At 36.0% G+C, this 13,052-nt stretch overlaps 1 protein-coding gene across 1 annotated transcript in view; it reads left to right on the top strand.

Moving 5' to 3' along the window:
* The first annotated feature begins 259 nt into the window (after positions 1–259).
* The window catches only part of LOC129260480 (SLAIN motif-containing protein 2-like), a 38,344-nt gene continuing 25,551 nt past the window's right edge, over positions 260–13,052 (top strand). The window contains exon 1 of the mRNA XM_064114601.1: positions 260–502. Coding sequence (XP_063970671.1) covers positions 260–502 — 243 coding nt within the window. The remainder of the gene's footprint in view (positions 503–13,052) is intronic.

Raw genomic sequence — 13,052 nt, 5'->3', positions numbered from 1 at the left:
TAAAAAAATTGCATTTTTGTCCACTCTACTACCCCCTCCCCCCCCCCCAAAAAAAGGAAAAAGATAGTGTCTGTAAAAACTAGACTACATAAATAGAAGCCACAGCCCAAATTGCGCATGCGCAGCCTATTGCAATATAATCAACATGGCGAAGAGTAGGTTACCGTGAAAAGGAAAGGAACGTCAGATAAACATTGCTGTTTTCGTTGATTTCTTCGAAAATCTTCACATTTATCGGAGCCTAGTTAGGTATAAAACCATGGAGAACACTATAGACCCTGAAATTGAAGTGAAAAAGCTTCAGGATTTGGTCCGAAAGCTTGAAAAACAGAACGAACTGCTTCGAAGCAAAGCGGATGCAATCGGGAGTCCGGCATCGAATGGAACTCTGCCATTGACAGAAGCCAACACGAACCTGACTTCTAATGGAGATATCAAATCGGGAAAAATAAATGAGACAAGGACAAAAAACTCTGATAAAGGTCTTCTCGATGCAGTTAAAGTATTGGACACTAATTTAGGAGATTCAGATGATGATACTTGGTGAGTATTTAGACTCTAGTCTAATTCTAAACAACACAAAAAAAAGAAAACCAAAGCCCGGGCAAAGCCAAAGGCAAGCCAAAGGCAAAGCCTGAAACTTGAGTGAAAGCAATGCAAAAGAAAAAGATTTATAGCCAGCGCCCACTCACACTAATAGTAATACGACTACGAGGTTATATACTATTACCTCGTACAAGGGACCGTGTTTGACCCTGGATTTTCGAAGTAGTCGGCAAACATCGCTTCATTGCTGAAGTAACATTTGCCGAAACTCCTCGCTACGCACCGGGGCTCTTTCCGGTATGGTGAGACTACCACATATCGACCACCTCTTTTGAAACCGACCACCTTGCGCGCGTTAAAATGATTGCGTATTACAAACGATACGTGCGGGAGAGTAGGCGCAGTGTCCATAGCTAGAAACGGTAAGAATCGATTTTACAAGAAAAAAAGAAGCAACAAAAAGTAAAAATTTAGTAGAATTACGGTAATCAAAATTGTATTGACCAGACCCAAACCTTGCTGAAAAACCAAGAAATCCGATAGGAAATGGCTTTAGAACAAATATCCGTCGTCAATCGTCGAATCATGTGCCGGAGCTCGCAATGGAAGTAGTGAGACGATAATTTAGCATGTTGACATCATAGAACTGATTTTGAAGAGTAAAAATATTTCGCCACCGCGACAAGAATCGGCCGTAAACTTAGCGTATCGCGGGTGGTCGGTTTCAAAAGACGGGTGCAAATGAGCAAATGTAAAATTGTCGTATTCGTTGTTCGTCGATATATACGCGGATTGAATCGGAGTCGCCAAGCGAAACATGGGAATCTGATCTGCTCAATTTTCTGCACAAATGAGACAAAAACTGGGTAAAATTGATGAATATTTTCGCAGATACGATGCTTAGAAGATTAGGTGGTCGATAAGGGGTAGTTCCAACCATATGTAGCAATACATCAAAAAATTATACTATGATTTGTAAATAATTTCATTACAAAAAGAGCAAATTTTGCTTACCTCGGCCTAGCATTGCCATTAGCAAGTGACTTCGTTTGTCTTTTCTACAGAAATACAAGGAAGCCCGTTGGGGGCGCTAATAAATTTCACAACCTTGATTCAGCTCCTTGGTAATTTTATAACTGTGTCTAAATTCTTTGAATGCGCAATTCTTATGATTAATTTACTAATTATGGGCACCAATAAATAAAATACCTTCAAAAAGATAATTCAAGATTACTATTGGCGATGATAACACTTTTTTGCAATTAATTTAAAGAGAAATTCCAGTAGTTGCAGTAAACACTGATTTCATGAGAAAGTCTGTAAAACCAGGCTTAATTGTCAGTATATCATCGAGGATCTAGATCTGGTACAGTTACATAAACTGAACTTTGTAAAATCTTGAAATCTACGCTGAAAAATGTTCAGACTGAACTTCCCCAACACAGATAAGCGCACGTGGGACAGTGTATAATTATTGCTTTGAGCGTCGGGCCCGACGCTCTACCCGAATCCTGTGCTTATTTGCTGATTTCTCAGCAATTACACAATTTCTTCCAGAATCCTTTGGCACATGCGTTTTAAAATACAAACAGACTATTTGGTGGTGATTTCATTGGATTCTGTACGAACTCATTTTGATATCGTTACCAAAACTAGCATTTACCTTTAAAACGATGACTAATAAAAAAAAAATGAAAAAAATACACATGCCTGGAACGAAACCAGCAGTACAAGCTTTAACGTACGTCAATAATACGGTATACCAAAGTCTATACAATGAAAGGATTAGACACTTCACGGACTTCGCGTAATGCCTTGCTTTGATTTGCGTGTAAAATAGTGTAGGTGCCTACAATTTTCGCCTAAAGAGGGCGCGCGATTTATATTCATATCAAAGACACGACAAGGGAAAGACTAGGCACTGCCTAGTCTTTCCCTTGTCGTGTCTTTGATATGAATATAAATCGCGCGCCCTCTTTAGGCGAAAATTGATATCCACGCTGACCAATATTTATCTCCGTGAAATCTTCACTACAGATCAAGAAAATATGCATATTTTTTAAAAGAAACTTCAAGGAGAAGTCACGGAAGGATCTAAATGATTCGGTTAAGTGTCATAGCAGAATGTGAAATACCAGATTATGCGTGATATTTTATGTGGGCAAAAGCCCAGTATATTTTGGATGTGTCGTGTGTGTCGCGTGCATATGACTGATATTCCTTCGCACGCGAGATGATATGAACCCATGGGTGCAGGAGGCATGGCGTTTACGTTACCTCAGGCTCAAGAGTGATATTCGTGTAGGCTCCACTTCACTACCGCTATACTACGATACTCCTTCCCAAACCTCAAGGTACAAAACTCGCTCTGATACTTCAAGTGACAAAGGTGGGATTTTATGAGGGGAAATATAAAACTTGTGCAACAACATGACCTTAAAAAGAATAAAAAACTTCTTTTCATTCTAATTTCACTCCATATCCATCCTCCTATTCATGAGTGGGACTATAGATCAAGGTCTGATACAAATGCGAAAGATCTCGATCTTTAGTCCCGCTCATGAATATTCATGAATTGTGCTGCGATTTCTGCGCATGCGTAATTTGCCTTTGCGTTGTTTTGGAATTGGCAGTGAATTAATATGTGCGAGGAAACTGTTACTGGCTCTAAATTACCATTTTTTAGACTAACCGGAGCGTAGAGGGCAGCAACACACATACGGCCGTGTGCTGCCTTTCTAGTACTAATATTTGAGCTTACGCTAGTGATGTTTTTTATTCGATCGAATGAAGTCGAGTGCAGTCTCGACGATTGGATTTTCATGATTATAGCGAAGTGGGGGTGAGATATCGTGTCTTGTGGCTAGTAAGTATTCGTTTTTTGGAGTAACTGACTGTTCACTGCAGTTTGAGGAAAAATATGTTTTCCATAATTTTCTGTTTAAAAAGCCACTTTCAAAAGGCCGTTTCCGTGAAATCACAGAAAATTACTGTGTCCCTACATAATAGAGGTACTATCAACAACGAGAGAAAGGTTATCGATATCGCTAAGTGGCAAAAAACAAGGGATTATCGAAAGGACTAGCGATAAAGACGTTATCGATAAGAGCCTTACTAGACACGCATATGGGACTGCCTAGCGAACTATCAAAACAAGAAGGGAAATCCCTTCATATTTAACATTGGAACTACCGATCCTATTATACACCTAATGCGTATAAAGGTAGTACAATTTCGAAAAAAAGAAGAAAAATCAGAGGTTTCTTACCAGACCGATGTCGTGTATCCCTTCGTAAACACTGCAAATACAATAGACTTGACCCAACCGCTTCAATATGATGTAGCTTCAATGAGCTATGTTATGAAGATCAATTCATAGATTAAGATTATTATTTATTAAATGATGAAATTTGAATATTGATTTTAAATAGTTATTATTCTTAAAATAATTATTTAAAATCAGTATTTAAATTTTTTATTTATTAAATAATCTATTGTATTTAAATTTTTTTGTATGTCTTTTTTTCTCTCTCTTTTATATGTATGGAGCAATTTCTTTGTTTTGTAATTTTCTGTAATATTAGTATGGTTTTTTATGTGAAATAAATGTTCTTACATCAGAATAAACAGAGTAAAATTCACTGAGCAAAATGCTGAAAATTTCATCAAATCGGAATTCAAGTAAAGAAGTTATTGAATTTTAAAGTTTAGCAATATTTTGTGAAAACAGTTATATGCACGTAGTCATGAATATTTGTTAGGCAGGCGGATGATGTCACATCCCCACTTTCCCTTAATATGTTATTACATGAAGTCATAATTATGATTTCATTTTTTTATGTGTGAATGATATTTCTCCCTTTTAATGAAATAAGCTGCAGCAATGAATGTGTATTGCATCCATGTTTGTCTAGCCTGCAAAGCAGAGTGAGGCCTAATGTGCCGCTTTTCTGATGGCGGCGGCATCATCATCATAAAATCTTAACACAAGGTTACGGTTTCAAAATGTCATCATAAAGTAGAATGTATATGGACCCAGTTCATGAAACTTGGAAATAAAGAGTAATAAAGTATTACTGAACATCCTGCTTGATTTTCTGGTCTTATGATCAAGGTCAAAGGTCATTTAGGGTCAATGGACTTTAATAGACCATGTTGGAGGAATCAACATCAAAATCTTAGCCAAGGTTAAGCTTTTGAAATTTTGTCAAAACTTTGAAAGTTAATCGATCTAGTTCATGAAACTTAGACATAAGGGTAACGGTGTATCACTGAACATCCTGCCTGTCTGAGGTCAAAGGTTGTGTAGGGTCAATGAGCTTTTATCATGTTGGGGGGTAATTGTTTAATTACCATCATAACTTTTTTGTTGTTGAAAGTTTATGGATCTTCTTCATGAAACTTGGACTTTTTATTTATTTATTTTTTTATTTATTTGTTTATTTATTTATGAAATTTATTCATTATTTATTTATCATTTATTTATTTACCACTCATGGGACGGAACACCCAGATCAGCAAATGTTGTTTTTCATAGGGGTCCATACATGTAAGAGCAGTCAAGTATCACTAAACATCGTATGCGAGTTTAAGGCCAAATAACCAAGGTCAATGGTCATATAGGGTCAATGAACTTTGGCCATGTTGGGAGTATTTGTTGAATTACTATAATAACCTCGAAAGTACACAGGAATAATCTGACAAGCAAAAAAAAAAGGGTTTCACTAAGAAATTATCAAAGCAATTTTTATCCAGGAAAAGTTTAAAGTTTAAAAATAGATTTCACTAACAAATAAGAGCAATTTTGTTCCAGGAAAATTGGACAAGCAAGCTTGCGTATGCATGACATATCCACCAGAAAAATATTTTTTGTGCCTTTCAAATTACAAAAGGGGAGAGGGGCATGGGCCGGATGTTCCCCTACCTGAATCTGCCCCTGATTTGTTCTGCCTCATTGTATTTGCAACTAATTTCTTCACTTCGAGTCCTGTGTGACTACATACATTGTACATGTACATGTATACTACGTATAACTCCAGCAGAGTTACAGTTGCAAATTACAAAATAAGAATAAATATGGCTGTGCCCATAAATAATGCAACAATACATTATGGACCAATTATGTAGACCTACTTGTACATGTATATAATGTTGACTACAATAACTACTATGCAGTAACAATCCACATATTTACATTAAAACATTCTACATCAAATGTAATTCTTGTTGTATTCACCTGTTGGTGAACTTGAGGGCAGTCACATCTTTACTACAGCGATGACTCACCAAGCCAACGTGGATCCAGTCATTCCATAGGGCTTGATGCATCTTCCCATTTAACTTGATGAATCCTCCACAGATAATGTTTGTCATTTTAAATTATGTACAGTGCCAGTATTTAACTTCAAACAGATTCTTTCATGATGAAGCTGGCTGTAATAAAACCATGTTTCTCCTCTCGAATGTTTTCAGAATTTGGCCTACTTTTATTTGATTTTTAATTTTTAGTGCATGTACATGTATGCAAAGACTTTCATTGTATGTTTTGTGTAGACACATGATCATTGATGACAATGATACTTTACAATGACATTGGGTCATCAACATTATAATGCAAATTGAATTTTCATAATTCTTTTAATGAGAGCAGCTAATTAGAATTGATCAATTGAGACACTTAAGGCAGCACATTGATAGTAATATGATTACATTCAGTGGACACACAGAAAAAAAACTAGTTTTGGACAGTCACTTACGGTGAAAGTACTCCTACATTAATTGCTGTTGTATTATATATTTCCTTGTATGTTTTCTTTTTTTCATTGAAGGGGCAAATAAAAGGAAAATATAAAGTCAACGAAAGCTGGATGTCTTCCGCCAGAAGCTTATGTAAATTGTACTAATGAAACCTAGGCACATTTTTCTTCTCAGAGTACTTGAATAGTGTACATTGTAGACCCAATGTTCTTCTCTTTCTTCACTTTCACTTCAGTCATGTCTTTAATTTCATTGAGGCTATAGAAGTTTTCAGAGACTATGCCTGAAGAATGACTGTTATCCAGACTAAACCTTGGCTGTACCTGCCATGAACTTGTGGTAAGATGAGTCTACATCACACAAGGCTAGCCCCCGCCAGACAGTGTATGTTTGTATTGCAATGGTATGGTTTAGAAGAGAGTAGTGAGTCAGGCAAAATCTGCTTCCATATTTGGAGTGCGTAAAGTATAACCGGAGGGGGTATTCCCCTAGAAACTGTCAAGAGGAATTTATACTCTTGACTGGGCAAAAATAAATTTGAATTTCATCAATGTGCTGAGAAATTAGATGTAACAATTGGTTGTCTGAAATAATGTATGTGTTTATCTGGAAAGACCCGTAGTTGAAAATGACATTCAAGCACTTGAAGCACCCCTATTATATACTTCTTCATTTGAACTGCATCATTTTTATTTTTTAATAGCCTATTATGCTTGATAGAATTCAATGTTACTTAAAAAAAATATTTTTGATGAGTAGGCTATGTAATATACCTTCCGCTCCATTCCAGGTTTATAGGACTACATCTGTATGCCTAACTGAATGTTTGCTGGATACTCAAAAGAAAAATGCCCCAAATGCAGTATTTTCAAAGGAAATGATAATTTGATCATTGCTGACAGATACTTGTTTGTTCATTTTCAAGAACAAGGGACAGGTTTTTACACAGGCACACAGCAGATAAACATGTAATATAATGTACATGTAGTAAAAGTGCATTTTTTTTCATTTGAACACGTGACACATGGTAGCCCCTTTTGGCAGCTGTTATCCAGTCTTTGGCTGAAAACTCATAAAGGCCTTGGATGTTGAGAAGTTCTTGAACATCTGGCTTAATACTTCAACAGCCATTCCTTGTAATTTGTAGTGGTATATACATGTGTGTAGGCCTGATATAAAAACTGTGTGTGTACTTGTGAGGATTCTATCAGTACATTTTTGGACTTCATTTATAGTAGCCCAAGATGTTTTGTTTTTGTAGTTTTTATAGCTTGAGGTTTTTTTAAAATTAAATGTATTGACCGATGAATTTTCATCGTATCCGTATTAGTGTATGAGCATACAATTTTGTATTAAAAAGCAATCATAATTGTAGGGGATTACTATGTGAAGGCCTACATGTACTGTACATGTACATGTCTACCCAGTACAATATACATGTTCACAGTGATTTGAATTTTTATTAGATTTATTTACTGCGATGGCTCAATATAAAAATTAAAGCAATATGTAGGTTCACATGTTCTGGTAAGAAAACGTGTACATGTATGCCAATACTGACAAATTTGGATTGCAAAGTGCCTCTGCTATAGTCAACCATAAATCCAGAATTCATTAGGTTGCATTTTATTAGAGTGAGAAAGGTCAGGGTGTACGATTTCGATTTGTCCATCTACTTTTAGAGAATGGTGAAATAAAATGAATTTAAAATTAAATCATCCATACCTGTAATAAAGATATCTTGTGAATTAGCTCGGACTTACATGTAGATGAGTATCACAAGTATGTTCTGTACATGGTCCTGGTTGCAGTATTTTCTTTGTCTATGACCAAGTTTGTTTTGAATTACATACATGTATTTATCAAGGAAAAATGTGAAGGATATTAGCACTAATGCTTAAGGTGTGTGTGTTTTTAAGGGTCATGTTAGTGGCATGATGAAGGTTTTAAATTATACTTTATGATATGGATCCTAGGATCCATGGTAAAATTAAAACATCAGCTTTAACAAAAACAGTTTTAACAGTGTCAGATAAATATTTGTTTTTCAATTATTACCTCCCTCTGCTAAACAAACCAAACTCTACATATAATACATGTTTTCTGCTGATGCAGCATTTCTCTAACTTTTTCTGTCAGACTCTCAATCCTTGATATATTTATTGTAGAGAGTAACGTGAGAACAGCATGCCTGCTAGCAAAACACATGATATTTTCACAGCGACAAGCTATCTGTGAATGCAACGAAAGTCTCCTATCAATCGATCCATTTCAGAGAAGGTCTATGGAAGCATTTACCCTTGACTGATAAGCACTTAAAGAAGCTCTACATTTTTTTTTATACAAGAAAATGGTATTTTGGTACATTTCAAGATATAGCATGAATGCCATTCGTTCTAAGAAAGTTATGTACAATTTTGTCTATAAATATGCCTTTTGCCTTGTTTCATTTGAAATAAGCAAAACAGTACCTGTAATAAAGTAGTGTCCAAACTTCTGGGAAAGATTTAGTGGGATGGGTATTGCCTTTTAACAATGGTTTGACGCTCCAAACATTTGTTTGGTTAGAATGTTCAGGTGCTGCATTTACACTACATTGTACAACGTTAACAAATAGAAAACTATTTGTAAGGGGGGGGGGTTGGAATTGGATGGCTAATCTGGCTTCTGAAAATATCCATTTAATTTTGTTTTGGAATTGGATCTGATTAATAAGTCAGGAGCCTTGCAAAGTAAATATTCTTTTATGTTTTTTGCTACGTCATTAGCTCTTGTTGTGAACCCCAAAATGTAGCCAGGGTACAGAGTCAGTGTCTTTCAACCTCTGATCAGACAATGAAGTGATAATAACATTAGGGGGCTTAGTATGGATGTTTCCAGGCCTGGATGTTTCAAAGGCATGCAAGTAGGCTGGCTAACTAATATAACAAGCCCACAGGTACATGTACATGTATTACAATAATGTGTCATGTACATGTAAATGTAGTCGATATCACAGGAAAATCTTAAAATGAATCCCACTGTACCATATATTTTTCATCGCATTTTCATGTACATGTATCCTTATAGCATATAACATCTTACCCTGATTTAGAGTTACTCAAAGTTGAGCTCTCATTACTTCTTGGATTCTCATATTCCACTCATGACTTGTTAAATGTAAAGAATTACAGCATCACTGGAATTAAAAATTATGTAAAAAGCCAGAGAGATGTGTTCAAGACTTCAAGTTGACATGGCATTCTATCTTACTCTGATGTGAAACTACTTTTTTGTAGATTGTGAATGATCCTAGTTTTGTGGGTTTTTTCCCACTTCATGTATTTCTTAATTCATATTTTTGTGAGGATATGATATCTTCTTTGTGTTATTTTAAAGTAAATTATCTGATTTCAGGAGAGCATTTCATCAACATTTGTTATCTGTCAGATTTCCCAACTTTCCTTGATTTTGATTGACTGAGAAGCATTGTTCCTAGGGTAACTATAAGATAAAACAAACTTTGTTTATAGATAAAATGTCTGACAGGTTCTTAAAAATTATGGAATGCTCCCTAAGCCCAAACTCTTCTCCAATTTTAATGTTTGATCTGTGAATTGTGCAGCACATACATGTAGTATGCCCGGTAATGTGGGGTCTTGTGTAATGGAGGGATGTGATATAAGGGATAAATCACTTACTCAGACTGTGCATAACCTTTCTATTTGTGCCTATTAGGACTGCCTCCTACCACACAAAATAATAAATACTACTACAGTATTTATAGATGACACATCAGTCCCTGTGTGAGTTGAAAGCTAAAACTATTCTGAAGACAGCTACAGAGGATAGCTATAAATCATTGGTCTCATGAGGTTTAATTGGTAATGGTCTTGAGTATCAGCTGGCTTTAGCAAACCTCCACAATAGGTGGTTTCAAACCGCCTCGATCACAAGAATCCCTGTTAAATTACGAGAACATTTTTAGGCAAAAAAATACCCATTAATTATTCCTGCATTCACACCGCCCCGAAACATACCCTTCGGGATAAATTCCTGAAGTTAGGAGCATGCGCAGTATGGTCTAATAAGCAGGCAAGGCGCGAGATTCAAATCCACTAGCCCAGCAGCCACCCACGGCGCCCGCGCCCAACGACATGCTGGGCTTAAAGTTCCCGTAAATTGCTTTCACATTGCCAAAATACCTGCGACCTTGGAAAAATCCCCGCGAAAGTTCTCGTAATTTCGCCAACTACCTACTATTTAGCAGGTATTTTCTTTCGGGGAAATTACGCGTAGTTTGCTTTCACATTACCAAAATACCTGGTATTTTCTGATCGGGGTAAATTTCCCGATCAGAGAATACCTGGAACTGACGAACTTCGAGGCGGTCTGAAACCACCTATAGAATGCGAAAACCTAAAAACACCATTGCCATTAGACAGAATAACGGTTGAGAGTCGACTTGCATTTTCAATGCCATACATGTACATGTTTACCAGAGTGCATCAATACATTCAAACTCAAATGTTTTTATTGACCTACTATAATTGACATGCTCATTCCACTAAGTACATTTTACCCTAATTGGTCATTCTTAGTGTTATCATCATCAGTGTACTATACATGGACATTAAAACAAAATCTCATCTCTATTCCTATACAATTAGTTGCAGTCTAATGCTTGCTTGCTTCCTCTGTTGAATATAATTAGCATACCTTACCAGTAAATGGTTATGTTGATATCGTAGTTTGGGTAAGAGCAGTAGCACCCACCATGGTATGAGTGATGGATAGTATGTTATTGCTAAAAGCCTGGCAGAATGCATTTAGATGCTTGATCATGCCCAGCTGCAGATAAAATAGTTTTTACTGTGAACTATATTTAGAATGGTTTCAAATGGGATGATGGTCAATGGTGACAATATTTTGTATACCGTAGGTAAATCTATGTACATATACCGGGATTGTTTTCTTCATCTATAGCATCTATATTGATCAAATTGATGAAGTGTAAATTTTGAGATTAAGGGTCAGTCAGGCAGGAGTGTCCTCTGCTCATAATATACACATTTTTTGTTTTATCATTATTTAAAAAAAAAAAAAGTTTCAAAAGAATTAAATAATATGGTCAGTTATGACCTTTATATTCTCCCTTTTTTTGGGGGGGGGGGTGGGGTGGGATGTCAAATTGGAATTTAGAAAATTAAAACTCTACCTTCTTTATAAAGTCAATAGGGTTAATTGGATTGAAGAAACTATTTTGTTTTTATTACCATTATATTGATATACAAAATATACCACTAATATGCCAAAGTAATCTGATCTATAAATTTCAGTCTAGAATTGAAAAAAATTACATTAACTGCAGTTTGAGAGAATAAAAAAGTCTTAAGATTTCCAAGAACAATGATTGGAAAATATACTTTGTATCTGTTCATTTTATGATTTTTGGAAATTTTTTTTTTACTGATGTTGAAGCCTTCATTTAGAACTACATGTAGATTGTACATTTTTTTGTTGAGTTAAAGTACCATCAGAAATAAGTAAGGAAGCAAATAACATCACCAACTCTCTATTAATATTAATGGAATTACCATTTGTTCCAAATCACAAGGCTGTGGCTTATGTAGAATTGGATTTAGACAGATACAGTACCTGGACACCCTGCTCTTTTGCTGTACAGGCTACGATGTAGATGTTTTTATGTATCTGGAATAATGAGGTTTATAATGCAAGAGACTGCTCTGGAGAAAAAGCTTGTCTGGGATTCAGCTGTCTCAAGATGCTCAGGTTTTTATCCTTGAATGATCATCAGATCAGGCGGACTTGGAAGCAGAATAAATGAGCATTTACAATTACATGCACCCAGTTCAGGTCTTTCTCTTCCAAACATCTTCATTTTAATTGTAGACATTAAAATGATCTTTCAGATATAACTCTAGACATAAATAGTCAAGTGAATGTTTCAGAATTCACAGATGGGATAAAAATGTTATTGCTTATAAGGTACAAGCTAACTGTGTTGACAATCAGAATTCTGAAAGGGGGAAGTAGATGTAAACATTACACAGTGACTTTTTTTTTTTGGGGGGGGGGCGGGGGTTTATTGATACACCTATACATACATGTAAGCTTGTATGTAGTCTAAACGTATAGTAAACACCATAAAAACATGCCTCTATATATTCCATGTAAAGTGAAACCAATGCTGGAATATACAAGTTAACAATCTGTGAATGCTGAATAGGTAAAAATATATCATGACATTATCTGTACATGCCACAATATTGACATCTACCTGTATCAAAATGTACAACCAGACCCAGTCCAACATCAAGTAATCTCTTGTTCATCCTTGATACACTTCCCATGGCTACAGGGATGTATGTAGGCAATTAATCAAGATTAAGTAGCCTACAGCATAGGTCATCACATGTATGGTGTCAGACCTAGTTTTATAGTACGCTGCCCTCCAACATGGCCTCCTCCATCCACCATCCTCCTTCCTTCTATCCTCTAGGGTGTTTCTATGACGATGTCCATTCGGCCATCTCAAACCATCTTCTTCTATCTTGGAGGATGTGGTATGTGTGAAGTCCCATAGCTTATGAATCATTACAACCAAACATCCCACCTTGTGATTCAGTATTCCTCCCAGGGTGATGCCTTGGAGAATATATGGGGTGATGTTGATGAAATTGCTAGTGATCGTGATGGAGTCATTTTCAGTCGCGATATTAATGAATACAATTATTCACTTCTTCAAA

Source organism: Lytechinus pictus, unplaced genomic scaffold, assembly GCF_037042905.1.
Source record: "Lytechinus pictus isolate F3 Inbred unplaced genomic scaffold, Lp3.0 scaffold_19, whole genome shotgun sequence".
In the NCBI taxonomy this organism is placed as follows: domain Eukaryota; kingdom Metazoa; phylum Echinodermata; class Echinoidea; order Temnopleuroida; family Toxopneustidae; genus Lytechinus; species Lytechinus pictus.
The sequence above is the reverse complement of the archived record's forward strand: the minus strand, read 5'-3'. Positions and strand labels throughout refer to the sequence as shown.